Source organism: Corvus moneduloides, chromosome 4 (assembly GCF_009650955.1).
Source record: "Corvus moneduloides isolate bCorMon1 chromosome 4, bCorMon1.pri, whole genome shotgun sequence".
Classification (NCBI taxonomy): Eukaryota; Metazoa; Chordata; class Aves; order Passeriformes; family Corvidae; genus Corvus; species Corvus moneduloides.
In genome coordinates this window covers 12,871,104-12,885,648 of record NC_045479.1, presented here as the reverse complement: position 1 = coordinate 12,885,648, position 14,545 = coordinate 12,871,104, and the positions used below count along the sequence as shown (strand labels likewise).

Here is a 14,545-nt window from a genome sequence, read left to right as displayed (position 1 = left end):
AAATGGGCTCCATATTGCTGATGTTAGCAGAAAGTCAGGGAGATAAGGAAGCACACCTAGGGGATAAGGGGCACACAGTCTCTGGGGGACCTAGAGCTCATTTAAAGTAAGTGCCTCCACAGACAGGGTAGCTGCTCCTTTTGATGTCTTACCTTGCAAGATATGCATACACTTCCACTTTGATGTCTAGGAACACTCACTCATTGGCTTTCTTACCTTCACAGGTATGTAACTGAGCAAGAGCATTGGTCTCATCTTGCCCAAGGCACTTTTCTTTTAATATGCCCCTGATAGTGATTACCAAGCATAAGACTGGGGCTTAATAAGTAGAAGGCAAATTTTATGATGTATTTCGTTAATTATTAATATAACAAATTCTTTCACGGGCATTCCAAAACTACTTCAATAGGACAAGGCCAATAGGTTTGCCCACTTCTCGTGTTTCACTAAAGCAACACAATGTTGGAACTAACCAGTTTTGCCACGGTCTATTTTTGGATGCAGAAAGTGCCCTAAATAATTATCACAAACTAAGATGCATTTACAGCAGTCATGCAAAATCTTAGACTCCATATAATAGATGAAAAAGAAATACAAAGGGTTTCAATTTGTACATTTTCTGCTTTCCCTTGGAAAACTTGCTGCCACCCTGCTTCAGGCTATCAGCAATAACCTTTGATTACCCAAAGCATATCCTTGTCAGCTAAGTAACACCGATGAAGGAATTCCTTCAACATCCTATCAACAATATGGCTCAGTCTTTAAGATTTCTGCAGCTAGAGAGAGTTATGAGCTTAACCAGACACATCAAGGTACCCTGAAGCTTGACAGAAAAATAAATCGAGAGAAACTTCCATTTCTTGAGTAATCTAAGACACTACTACAACTGAAACTTTGATGAAATCCTCCACTGTTATCATGGTAATTACCTTTCAGAAAGTATTTTCTTATTATTTTTCAATTCTTTGTTCTCCAAGCACCCTTTATTAAAATATGTACAAAATTCTCTCACTCCTACAGTAGTTTTGTTGACTAAACACCTGAAGAAATTAGAGGAAAAGGAAAGGATTTGTTCTTCTGAAAAGGATTTTATCATCCTGCTAGAAGACAAAAAGCTTTTAAGTAATATCTTGGGTTAAGCAAATAAGAAAAAAAGATTCAATTTAATTGTGAAAGCTGCTGCTATTTCTACTGCATGCTAAACAAACACGTATAATTCTGAAAGCCTGTTTTATTCAGTCGTATCAGCTGTTCTGATGCAAGATACTACCTCTGCCTAAGCCTTGATCTACCCACATTTTTTGACTGCCAGATCTACAGCAAACCATCACCAAGAACATGAGTCCAAACAGCAACTTCTCCAATTCCCTTTCAACAAGGCAACAATTTCCCAACCACAAATCAGAACCTGATAACAATATCTGTGTTGCAATAAAAAATACTGACCTTTAGAGGAAACAAGTTACTATTCGTATTGTATTTCCAGCACTGAGCTTAACTCTCAGTGCTGGAACTGGAAGCTTCCATGAACAGTATTGAAATAGCAACTTAATAAAAAAAGCTTAACAGATGAAGTAACCTGCATTGAATTGCTCCATGGACAGTCTGAGCATATGCACCCAGACAAGGTTAGAGCAGTACATCTACTACCAGGCAACGACAGACTCTAGATTCATATTTTTCAGTAAGAAACCATAGCAAAGGCAGTGACAGTTCCAAAAGAAAACAAAGCCTTCTAAAGTCAGAAAACTGATAGAGAACAAAGTGTTTTATTTCCTAAACACAATGAAATTTCTGTCAATGCAATGGCAAAAGCTTTGAAGTTCACTTATCAAAGTTTTATTAAGTACAGTTCTCATCAGCTCAACAGAACAACTTTCAACAACTAGAAGTTGTTGTCTTAGTTTCAACAGATATATAGTGAGCAAAAACCAGCTTTCACAGTCAGTTTTTCAGCTAGGTCCCACAGCCAGCCACCCCACTCTATCCTAAATGCCTTTCAAGAAAAAGATGGGCCTTGTACCACAGTTCAAAGGTTAATAAATCTGAGCTATTTTGGAGTGCAAGGGAACAAACTCAAGAGCTTACCCTGCCAGACTGTCACTTCTGTGCCACAGCCCAGTTTAAATACATTCACTGCTTTCAGCTGTGGCAGTAAAACATAGCAAAGTACCTTTTAACAAACTGCAAGCTGACTTCAAAAACAAAGAAAAAAATCTTACTGTGTCAAAAATCTTGAGAAACCTCTAACAAGAATGTAAATGAGAGAATCTGTAGTAACAAAACTTCCAAATTGATTTAAGAGTTCTTTACTTCTGTGACCTGAGGCATGAAGCACTTAGCTTGCATACCAAATGCACCACATCTTTTTTAATGGAATCAAACAGAACACATCGATCAAAGCTGTTTAACCCTATCGAGAAAGACTAAGACCAAAATTCAAAGTCACAATCTTCAGAAATAAAACAACCAATTTAGAACATATAAAAAAGGATGGGCTTTAGACTAAATATCAGTCAAATTTACTTTGGAAAGATGACTCCAAACCAGATGTATCATGGAATGGTTTGGGTTGGAAGGGATCTTAAAGATCATCTTGTTCCATCCTCCTGCCATGGGCAGGGACACCTTCCACTATCCCAGCTTGCTCAGAGCCCCATCCAACCTGGCCTTGGACACCTCCAAGGCTGGGGCAGCCACAGCTTCTCTGGGCAACCTGTGCCAGGGCCTCCCCACCCTCACAGGGAAAAATGTCTTCCTCATATCCCATCTAAACCCACCCTCTGTCAGTGTGAAGCCATTGCCCCTTGTCCTGTCACTCCAGGCCCTTGCCAAGAGTCTCTCTCCATCTTTCCTGTGGGCTCCCTTCAGGCACTGCAAGGCCACAGTGAGGTCACCCCAAAGCCTTCCCTTCTCCAGGCTGAACAATCCCAGTTCCCTCAGCCTTTCCTCCCAGCAGAGCTGCTCCATCCCTCTGCTCCCCTTGGTGTCCCTGCTCTGGACTGGCTCCAGCAGCTCCCTGTCCTTCCTGTGCTGGGATCCCAGGGCTGGATGCAGCCCTGCAGGGGGGTCTCAGCAGAGCGGGGCAGAGGGGCAGAATCCCCCCTCCCCTGCTGCCCACGCTGGGGCTCAGCCCAGCTCAGGGGGGTTCTGGGTTGGGGTATGTTGAGCTCTCACCCACAGCACCCCCAAGTCCTCCTGCCAGGGCTGCTCCATCTGCTCATCCCCACCTGGATTGAACCCAGGGGTTCCCCCGACCCAGGTGCAGCACCAGCACTTGGTCTTGTTAAACCTTATGAGATTCCCATGGGCCACTGCCCGAGCTTGTCCAGGTCCCTCTGGATTGTCACTGCACCCTCAGCCTGGTGTCATCTGCAGACCTGCTGAGGGTGCCCTCAATCCCAATATGCCATTGATGATGATATTAAGTAACACCGGTCCCAGTATGGTCACCTGAGAGACAGCACTTGTAACTGATCTCCACTGGGATTCTGAGCCACTGATTGCTTCCCTCTGGATACAACCACCCAAGTAATTCCTTTTCCATCCAGCAATCCACCCATGGAATCCATGTCTCTTCAATTTGGAGAGAAGGATGTTGTGGGAGTCAAAGGCTTTACAGCAATCCACATAAATGACACCTGTACCCCTTCTCTTGTCCACTGATGGAGCCACTCCACTGGAAAAGGCCACAAGGTTGGTCACACAAGATTTGCCCTTGGTTGTCTCAAATAACCTTCCTGTCGTCCCTGTGCCTTATCAGAGCTTCTGAGAGGGTCTGTCCCATGATCTTCCCAGGCACGCAGGTGAGTTTGACAGGTCTGTAGTTCCCAGGGTCCTTCCTCCCACCCCTTCTAAAGACAGGTACAACATTTCTTTCCTGTCACCTGGAATTTCACCTGATTGCCATGACTTTCCAAGTAGCACTTCAACGGCAAAGAACAACCTTTGTGGTTATAAATCAAAAAAGAGAAAGCATAGAAAACCCTATATGGAAACCAACTGATTGCTATACAGAAGTCTAACATTTCCTTATCCAAGGATAAAGAAAGGTATGCTCATGCATTATACATTAGCCTACTCACATTGCTTATGAAACAGACTGCAGTCCTGCCCTTTTGGAAAGAATACACAGAAAAGTCCAAAGAAACAGACTTAAGTAGTAGTGTTTACAAAATGATGTAAAATAAATCACCAAAAGCACAAACACAAATAAGCCACCTATAATAAGCATCAAATACATTTAAGCAAATCTTCGTGAAGGCCCTCATTTAAGGTAATTGTCATTTCTGATCATCCTTTATTGGATTTAATTCTTTGAGTTCAAATTTGTCCAAACATAATCATCCTAGTTTACAGAATTTTCATTCTTATTCACTCAGCTTTTATGCTTCCAGACATGATTACTTGATGGAAGACAACAGCTTGGTACGGAACAGCCAGCCAGAAATCACATTCTGCTGCCAAGTATATGATGCCCAACACACATCAAAATATCCCCTTTGGTCCAGAATTCTTTTTTTCCTGACTTGCCTCATTTTATTTTGAAACACTCCTAGCAAGGAAGCCTGCTCAGGAAGTTGCCTCAGCATAAAACAAATCATACAGTAAAATTGAGGTTGGAAGGACCCTCTGGAGATCAGGTAATCCAACTCAGAGCAGGTGTGACAGCTCAGATTGCTCAGGATCACAGCCAGCTCTGTGAGTAGAGGTCCCACAGCCTCTCTGCAGTCATCCTGCAGAGTACCCCTACAACAAAAGGGGTCAAGGCTTAGAATACAGTGATTTTAAAAGAACTTCTTTATAAATAAGACAGATATATTTAACATAATAGTTAATATGTCTCCTCAAAAAACGGTACCTGTCTACTCAACAAGAACCTCATTGGCATTAGGTCCTTTAGAAAATATATTGAAAAACCATGGGAGATCTGCATCAAAATGTAATATGCTGCCATTACAAAGAGCACAGTTTAGTGGTCTAGAAAAGCTTACATTTAAAAGGAAATACAGTACCAGGTCACCAAAATCAAGCTGTCATACACAGGTCTCTGCTAACAGAAATATTCAGACAGGTTCCCCTGAGCTGTTTTCATGTTTGCTATAGTTCAAACTCCAAAGAGCTCCCTCTCAAATGGCAAAAGTTTGTCCTACTGAATACAGCTAATTTGAACAGTGTACTTACCTCCAATTGTGCCAGTGTTGACACTGTCAAACCTTTCTTTTTGCTCTAAGAAAAAGATCTGGTTTTGTAAAAGTATTTCTGCTTTCTGAAGTTTCCTTTCTTTAGACCTTAAATTAGCACAGCATCTGAAAGCCTCTGTCAGACTGGGGCAGCACAAATTACTGGTATTATGAAGTACTTTATACTGTCTTTCTGCATGTACCCTTTTACACTGAGATAAGCATAACTTCTCTCAAAAAAGTTTACATTTATATCCAGATACAAACAGGAAACAGGCAGTACATTCACACGCTGTCTTACACATTTGTAACTTATGTACACTTACAGTAGCCTGGAACAGTTACTTTAGATTTAATACTGATCATTTTAAAAGCTATTCACACATGCCCTTCCTTGACAGTAAAAATTGACAAAGGTTCAATTCTGAATTCCATACCTTACCCACATGGATGATCCTCAAGTTTGTGCCCATTAAAGCCCTCAACAGAACTAGGTCAAAATCCAAAAGGTAATTTCTACCCCGAAGGCTATTTCTGCAGATCACAATAACCAATGTGTCTTGTATTGCAACTCTTTCCACAATTTACAGTGCACAAAAATCAGATTTTCTACAGTGAGAATAAAAAATAAAATCAAAATATTGAATAAAACATTTGGATTACCTCCCAGAAGCTATCACTAGAAACTTCTACGCCAACGGAATCATCATATGAGCCAGACATTGCTACGTATGATGAGCTTGTAAGTATTCAGAACTTAAACGCCTTCAGAATCTGTAAAAACAGGGAAAAAAACCCATTTATGAGCATTATTAATGCAGTGGAATTATGAAGTTATGAGAAAAAAATTATGTTAGGCAACGTCATTTAATATTCATATCTAGAGGTGCCAAATAAAAACAAGAAGTAACCACACAGGGCATTTTGGAACAGAAAACTTCTACCATACAAAGTTTGTGGTTCTTATCATGATTTTGGTTGTCCAGAAAACACTCAATGCATCTGCTTATATCACATTTCACTACTCTTGAGTTTATTTAATGATAAAATTTCCTATTACAACCAAAAGAAAAGATTGAGCAGTGAGATGCTTACTCATTAACTACTCCACTTTCAAAGCATTCCTATGAGACAATCAACTGACCTTTGCTTCTGCAACAACCACCTGCACTGACTCCTATTTCTTTTCCACTGGAATCTGTGTTATGAAACCCACCGGAAATATTTAAGGCCAAAATTTGTTGATTTAAAGAAAAATAAATGTCTTCTTGTCATTTTTCTATTTTAGCAAAACAAAAAAACAGAACTCCCATCAGCTCTGAATTCTGTGCTTTATTAGAAGTAAGTAATTACTCTAACAATTCAGGCATTTTCACTTTTATTGACCCAGCTGCAAGGAAGAAAAATATAATCTATCCTCATCGAAGCAGATGACTTTATAAATCACCAGCTATGAAAAAGTTTAGGGTTACCCTAAGCAAACATGTAAGATTAACATCAAAAACATAACTGAGACAAAAATCCAGGCACTTGCATCCACAAATGCAGTTTGTGGGCTGGAGACCAAGAGGTAGGAGAGAGAGGAAACAGCTGCCTCCCAAAACACATGCACAAATCCCTGTCTGATCTCTACAGGTACTTCGCCAGGTTCTCCTGTTTGGATGTCTCCTGCCAAGTTTATCTCTAACTACTACGAGGGATACATACAGGTAAACAGATTTTACCACCCTTTGTGGGATAAATACTTTTATCAGTAGACTGTAAGTTGAAGCTCCCTCTCTTTTTTTGCCCTAGCAATCTTGCTTCCCTTAATGGACCATGGCCCCTCAAAAGGGGGCAGAAAACGTCTTCAAACCTGACCTTGCTGCCCCAGTGGTTATGACAAGCTGCTGAGAGAAATGGCATTGAAAGCCTCCCAGGCAAGGAGAATTCAACACTAAATTAGCATTTCTGGGATACACTGAAAATAATGGTGCCATAAGGGTAGGCACTTGTTTATAACAAAACCCAGCTACTGAAACAAAACAGTTCTTTGGACAGTTGCAGCACAAACATAACAAAATTACTCTGGCTGGGAAGACAAGCTGTTTCTTCTTATCAGTTTTTCATCCAATTCATTTACATAATGCAGTTCCCAAAAAGCTTACATAACCTTAATGGTGAATATGAAACTCAAAACCACAACAGGAACACCAGTTGTTAGAATTTTATTTTTAAAAGACAGCCGAAATGTAAGAAGGGTTCTGCAAAATGGCAAACTAGAAAGGAAAATCATATAGAGACAAATTATTTTTACTTGTTAGTGTAACAATCTTCAAATTATTTAATTAGTAATTACCAAAAAACCAGCATTTCCACCTGTGCTTTTACTGAGCCAAGAGGGAAAAGCTAAACCACTATTCAATTGTCAGTTTCTCTAGAAGCACACCTTTACCTGGAATGTGTTCTTTCCAGATAAATTTTGTCCCTTGCAATTTTTACAATACATTAAGGTAAGCAAATATCTCATTTGTAAGCGTTGATATTTTCTCATGCCCTTTTTTAGACAGCTATAAGCAGCATAAGGAAGAAATCAAAGTGCAGTAAGCTTGCAACTAGCTGGACAAATTCAAAAGAATAGTTTAAAATTAAACAGCCGGGCACACCACACGGAACAAGGGATGAATGAGGTTCTGAAGGTTGTCAGGAAGGGTTAGGGCAGCTTTTCTCCACTACACCAAGACCTTTCAACCAAAGTGTTCACTGCCATTTGGAAGAGATCTGGAAGACAGCTGTAGAGTTCAGCATCTTGGTAAAAGAAACCCTGAAGTATAAACCTGAAGGGAAGTTTCAGCAAGTCATCCACCCCACTCTCCCAAACCACACAAGCAGTATTTTTCCCCTCTGATTACAGATAGAAAAGACAATGAAAGTGTTCTGAAGTAATAATACAGTGTCCACTTACCTTTAACAAAAGAGCTTAAACTATATCATTCCTGCAAATTTACCCTGAAAAGTCAAATGGAAAAACTGAAAAAGCTCAAACACAGGAATATTTTCTTAAATGAGGGAACAGGTTGTGGTGACTAGGTTTTTAAAAAAACCCTTTTATTCCTCCTCAACTAGAACTACATAATACACAGAGTTATCCTTTTTTTCCATAGAAGCATGAAAATGATCAGCACTCAGGAAATACTGATGGAATTAAGGTTTTAATATGCCAAATACTATGCTGTGAGAAAGTATGAGCAAGCGTATTTAGGGAAATATTGTGAAGTCATAGCAACAACTGGTACAGAAAAACACTATTTTTTACAGCCCTACTTAAAAATAAACTGTATACTGAGATAGGAACATTAAGTGGTGTGAGTCATGCTACCCTCACAAAATAGAATTATTACAGCAGCCAGGCCTTTAGCACATTTTTCGTCAGGGTTTGGTCCTCCCATCCTCCAAGTGAATTTGCAGAGGTTTCACAAGTAAAGTTCATTGCACTCTTTTTTTGTTTTGCAGGGTCTTCCATTTCACTGTAAACATATGAACAACTACAGCTGTTATGTAAAATCTAGAAAATTTAGACAGATACAACAAGAAAGATGAGTTCTGCATAGATTCTCCACAAATGATCACCTGTGTCTCCCAGGGCCGGGGGTTCTTTGGTCAGCTGGATTGCAGCAGAACCTGTAACTCCATAGGAAAGCACAGTGCACACGCCCACTTCCTATATTCCCACAACAGTTTGGCTTCATCCACTCTTTTTCTTCTCATTCCACAACTCCAGGCCCATCTCTTTAGCACCTTTTTCTTGTCTCCCAACTGCTAAGCACAGTGCTGCGGCCACCAAAAAAAGCAGCACAGAGAAAGCCTTACCAGTTCAGAGCCCCTGCTGCCTTTTGTCACAAGCACACTTTAGCCACGAGAGCTTATATAGGCTAAAAATAAACCACAAAGTCCAACTGCAGAAAGTAACTCCATACTGAACAGTACATACTGTAATAGCTACGGAAATGATGCAAACAAACAAGGCTCCAGTTTCTTGGCCCTGGCCTTTAAGCAATTCTTGTAAATTAGGATACATTGATCTTTGACACAAGGAAACGGACCAATAAATAAATGTGGCTTTTTTTTTTAAAGCTTCCTCTCAGGGAACATTCTAGCCATGCTTTATACTAAAGACCTTGAATTTCTTCCTCACTGCTAGTGCCCTACTGTGTGAAAAGAAGTGCTATAAACATCCTGGAGGCTTAACACACAAGGATTTTAGGAAATATTAACTAATAATGAGCAAGCAGACCTTCAGATACCACACACAAAACCAGCTGAACACAATATGCTGCCTCTGCTCTCAAGAAGTTGGTTTTGATGTTGCTACTTTGAAAGCAATTTGCAAAGTTCCTTGCTTTGTTCATGTTGAAATACTTGATTTTTTTTTCAGTGCAACAAATGCAGACTATTAAGAAGCTAAAATATTCCAGTGAAATCCAAAATTTCTCTTAAGGCATTTTTCAACAGGAAGATGGGGAAAAGCTTTTAAAGAAATCCTTCAGTTAAACCCCTTCAAGCTTGTAATAACAATTAACTCCGATGAACTCTCACTGTGAAACAGGTGAGGTTGTTGAAAGTGAGATTTTAACATTCTGATCTCTTTAGGAAGGTTATGTTTATTTTGAAAATATTTTTCACTATACTCAAAAAGACAGCATTTAAAAAAAAAAATCTAATTACAGTCCTGTGTACAATGGCCTTTAAAGCACAGCAATCACTAAACTGTGGCCCTAGGTGACAAACTGGTCCACAACAGAGAAACATCTCAATCAGAGAGTGACAGAACCTTCCAAGCATGATCAGCCCAGGTTGTTCAGGGCTTTTATACAGATGGATCTTGAAACCACCAGGGATGGAGATGGCACACCCTCTCTCTTCAGCCTATTCCAGTGTTTAACTGTCCTCAAGATGACATACAGAAGAAAGAAATTAATCCGTATTTAGAAAGCCAAATGGCATCGCCATGCATTGTCTCCAAGGACTCTACAGATGCAAGCTGAGACAGTCTAGCAGCCTCTAGAAGAGAAAAGCACCTGGTCACACTACCTTTTAAACTTATTTTTTGAATGACAGGATTTGTCACCATGGATCCAACCTGTCAGGATTCCAAGTTTCATGACTAAGGAGTGAACTACTTATGTATAAGAACATGACTCAACTTCAATTAGCAGCTCCTAAGAACTTTCAGCTATAGTATTTTGCCTCATTACTCACTGAAGTCTCAGGTTTTGTTCCACACGGAATAGGAAGGAAACAAGACTCCATTGTACAGAAACAAATACAATCTGTGCTTTAAGTGCAAACTACTGTGGTTTGCTACCAAGTGTACCCACCATGAATATGCTCAATCTCATATTCCCTGGTTAAATAAAGCAATTTAGATATTACTTTTTTTTCTATTTTGTCCAAAGAGCTTGCTCTATAAGAGTTTCCAGTTTCTTCAGGGTTCAATCTGTTTACTATTTACACAGAAGAAAGTGACATAACTTCTTTAGCAATATTGTGAAATCATGTAACAAAAGCTGTTAAGATTCACAACTACTGACACTAAAAAGTCCATAAATTAATATGAAAAGTAAACATAGGAAAAAAGTATGCTTTGGTTTACACATCCAAGTGACACCAAAAAATTCCAGCCCCTGGGTGCAGGGAAGAAATGCATCAAACCATGATTAATCACTGCTACTCAGTGCTGTGAAGTCTTCTAATTGCGATTAGCAGACATGACTGCATTTTATTAACAGAAGTTAGGCTTTAGCTTTTTAAAGGTAGAGTCTCAAATCGATGACTTGGGCCTAGTTCTTCTTCAATCCATAAAACAGGGAGAATAGTACCCTTTTCCACAGGGATTTAAGATAATCCCTTAGTCTCCATCAAGAAAACAACTACAGCAACAAACACCAGAGAAAAGTCCGTAAAAGGAAATTGAATCACTACTTCTTTGGGAATTCAGCCTCTGTGTTATAGTTGGCAGAGCCATGGACCAAATGATTTTCGGAAAGAAGTTGACAGCAACCTATTTGGTGAACCGTGAGCACGAAAGGAAGGAATCTAGGAAATGCACGCTGTTACAGACTGTGCAAGCTTATTTCCTACCAGGCACACTCCTCTGAGACTGGGAGCAATGTTTATTCCTAGATTTTCTAGTTTGGATACCTGAATTATTTGCCACCTAGACATTTTTCAGTTAGCAGATAACATAAAATGACATTAAGTAACAAAAAGCTATCAGTTCATAGTAGTTATTCATAACCCTGACTAACAAGAGACTCTTTGCACTTCTGTCAATTAAGGAAACCCCTGAGTTGAAGGTTGCTTGGTCCACAACAACCTCCTTGGTACTGGATTATATTCACCCATGCCCAAGTTTGCTAAATGCTGTGTATGAAACCACTGAAAGTAGCACTCATTCACTGCCCTAAATATACAAGTCATGAACACACACTTAAGCCATAGTTTCAGCACACATCAGATCGCTAAAGAGATTAAACTTCTGTGATAATTACCACATGTAAAAAAATCCCACACAACTCTAGTGAGGAGACGGTCTCTAAAATTAAACTCTTCAGGCACATTAACACTCTGTGATGCAATCCTACAGCATATAAATTTCACAATGCATAATAAAAGGAGTAAGAACAGCCATTTTAGTCATAACAGTCTGATTACTTTATTAAACAAATGAAACTTAAAATTACTGATCAAGCAATTTGAATAACACACAGCACAGAAGTGTTGCAGAAGTAACACACCTGCAACACGAGGCAATGACCCAACGTAGTCAAAAGGACTCTTAGCCTGCACATTTTGTACAATGTACAAATACTACCTCACTCTCACACTCTAAAGAAGACTGGCAGAGCCCTGGAGCTGGCAGCTCTTATCTCCTGTCCTCCTTCCCCATCATTAGTGGCCAGACATGCTGGTTAGACATGTTGCTGTTACACGTGCTGGTTTTTTGCACATTCACAACCTAACCATCCTGCCAGCACAGCCTTCCTCTGTGTTTTTCCAACTAACCAGGAGATAGATACCTTAAATAGCACAACACTGACTTTGGGGAAAAATTATTTTTTATTCTCAGCTTGACAAGCCAATGTGTGTAGGTGTAGTACTTTCATTCTGCAATTTTTGTTCTAACCAGGGAAGCTAGTAATTGCCTTCAGAGGCTTTGCAGAGGTTTCTATTTTAAGTTAAACAGACACTGACCACAGAAATTATTAACACTGCAAAATACATGCTTTAAATGGCATAGATCTACCAGCTAAGGATGCAAAGTTGACAGAGTGATGTGGGGAGCTTTAAAATACTTGCATATATCTAAAACAAACCTTAACATTTTCAGACTATACTTTTTTTTTATCTGGAGGTATGAGAGAAAAATCCACATTAACATTTTCTTCACTGCAGGAAAAAAAAAAGGAAATAAAATTTGGCTTTGAGTAAATTTTGCCAGAAAACCAGCTGAAGAACTCGGGATTATTTGTCAGTTAAAATAACATCAAAAAATACTCTCTGATTTTTCAAATCAGAGGTTTTCCACTGTTTTGGATCGAGTGATCAAAATGATAAAGCGCAGGAAGAACTTTTTAATTACAAACGTTCACCCTTTTCTAACGTTCACCTTTGTAATGCCTGTGACATCACACACTAATTCATATGCCCTGTCAAAGTCTCCCAAAATTAAATTAACCATAATACCTTGGCATCCTTCCTAAATAAATAAAATTGAGATTAATATCCTTTTAGATTTGTTTCAAAAAAACCATGAAGGGGGCAAAAGACCACACGTCTTCAAATAGCAAATTACACTTTGTAAGCATTTAGTTAGCAAGAAATCTTTAAGTCTCCAGATACTTTAAAAATAAATAATTGACCCTTTACCTAGTGGAATTAGATGGCTTGTTATATACACTCATAATGAAAACTAATTTTTGTAAAATGTCAAGGGAAATATCTAAAGCATACGCACTTAATATTTAGTTCAAGTAGAATTTTACAACAGTGCACAAACAAGGACAGTGCAGAGGAGTGATACTGATGGATTCTCCAGGAAAGAAACCATGAAACAGCATTTATAGCTGCACTGGCAAAGCAGTTGCAGAGACAAGTGACATGTACACAACTGTTCTAAAATGGCATATAATGAAGCAGCAAAATAGAACATTACAAGAAGCACTGCCTCAGACATCAAAACTTACTTATGTGACCACCCAGCAAGAACACTGCTCTACTTCAAAACAGAAACCCCACAAAAGGACATAAATAAAAAGCAGTACAATAACCATTCTAGAAACGATGTGTGCTGTGGACAGCAGGCTGTACGAGCCCAGAACCGTCAGTTCAAACATGATAAATGCACTCTCTTACATTCAAACAAACATTGCAAAATATCAGACTCAGCCAAAAATAGTTTTGTATCAGCTGTGACACAGTAGAGTACATTTTGGTAGGAAAAAGCAACTATGACAGTTTGGAAAGTCATTCCCCATTCTGTTTACAAGCTATTCACCTGAAAAGGCATGCCTTAATTCACTTGCATTTTTTCCAGCTCTGGAGCTGGGCAGCATAACTGCACAGATAACCACAGAACCTGCACAGCACTGCCTGATCTCCATTTCCACAAACACAGCTCTCTCATCAGCGTGTACTTTAGCACTTCCTGTGGGCTGATGAAAACCTTGTAGCTCAAGCAATGTCTTTTTTGCCCCCCTCCACACCGCAACACTCAAAATAACACAGGGTTTTCAGTCATAATATGGTTCTGTATAGCTGCAAAGCTGAGTATTTGGTGTACTATAACCTTTAGGAAAGACCATGGATAGCCCATTTTAAGGGAAGGTATTTTTATCATACAACTGGCTTCATTAGAGGAGAGTGTTTTTAAATATCTCAGTGAAACACGTAGGCACACTTTGCAGATGCGTCACTTAGGAAACAGATGTGTTGTTTCACTGTTTCACAGTCAAAAGCAGTATTTTTCCACCTCAGGAAATACAGGGCTGTAATATTAATTAATGAAATACTGACATGCATTGAATGGAAGCAGATCTAAACCCTTAAATTAAGGTGAAACAGGGCAGTCCTCCTGAATCTGAAAGTTGCACTGAGGAGCTACTATTCTTTACTTCAGAAGAGAACCAATTCAGATACCTTATTGGAACCAAATTCAGCCCTGTCTTTAACTCATACTTGTTTCCAAAGCCTAAATCACTGTTAGAAACTAAATCTGTGCATTAAGATGTCAGCATACCCCACCTTCTGCTTATCTTAGCGGGATACAGATGACTATACTTGGCAAAAACTAGGAAGGCCGACTGGGGCAGGGGAAGCTGCCT

General features: G+C 39.4%; 1 protein-coding gene across 7 annotated transcripts in view; it reads right to left on the bottom strand.

Moving 5' to 3' along the window:
* The window catches only part of PACSIN2 (protein kinase C and casein kinase substrate in neurons 2), a 53,929-nt gene that overhangs the window by 20,389 nt on the left and 18,995 nt on the right, over positions 1 to 14,545 (bottom strand). For 6 of the 7 annotated variants that reach the window (XM_032107809.1, XM_032107812.1, XM_032107815.1 and 3 more), the window contains exon 2: positions 5,847 to 5,957. In XM_032107809.1, the coding sequence (XP_031963700.1) occupies positions 5,847 to 5,906 (60 nt within the window). In that variant the 5' untranslated portion in view covers positions 5,907 to 5,957. Of the gene's footprint in view, positions 1 to 5,846; positions 5,958 to 8,127; positions 8,369 to 14,545 lie in introns of those variants that run through there. The other variant, XM_032107810.1, reaches the window with a different exon arrangement.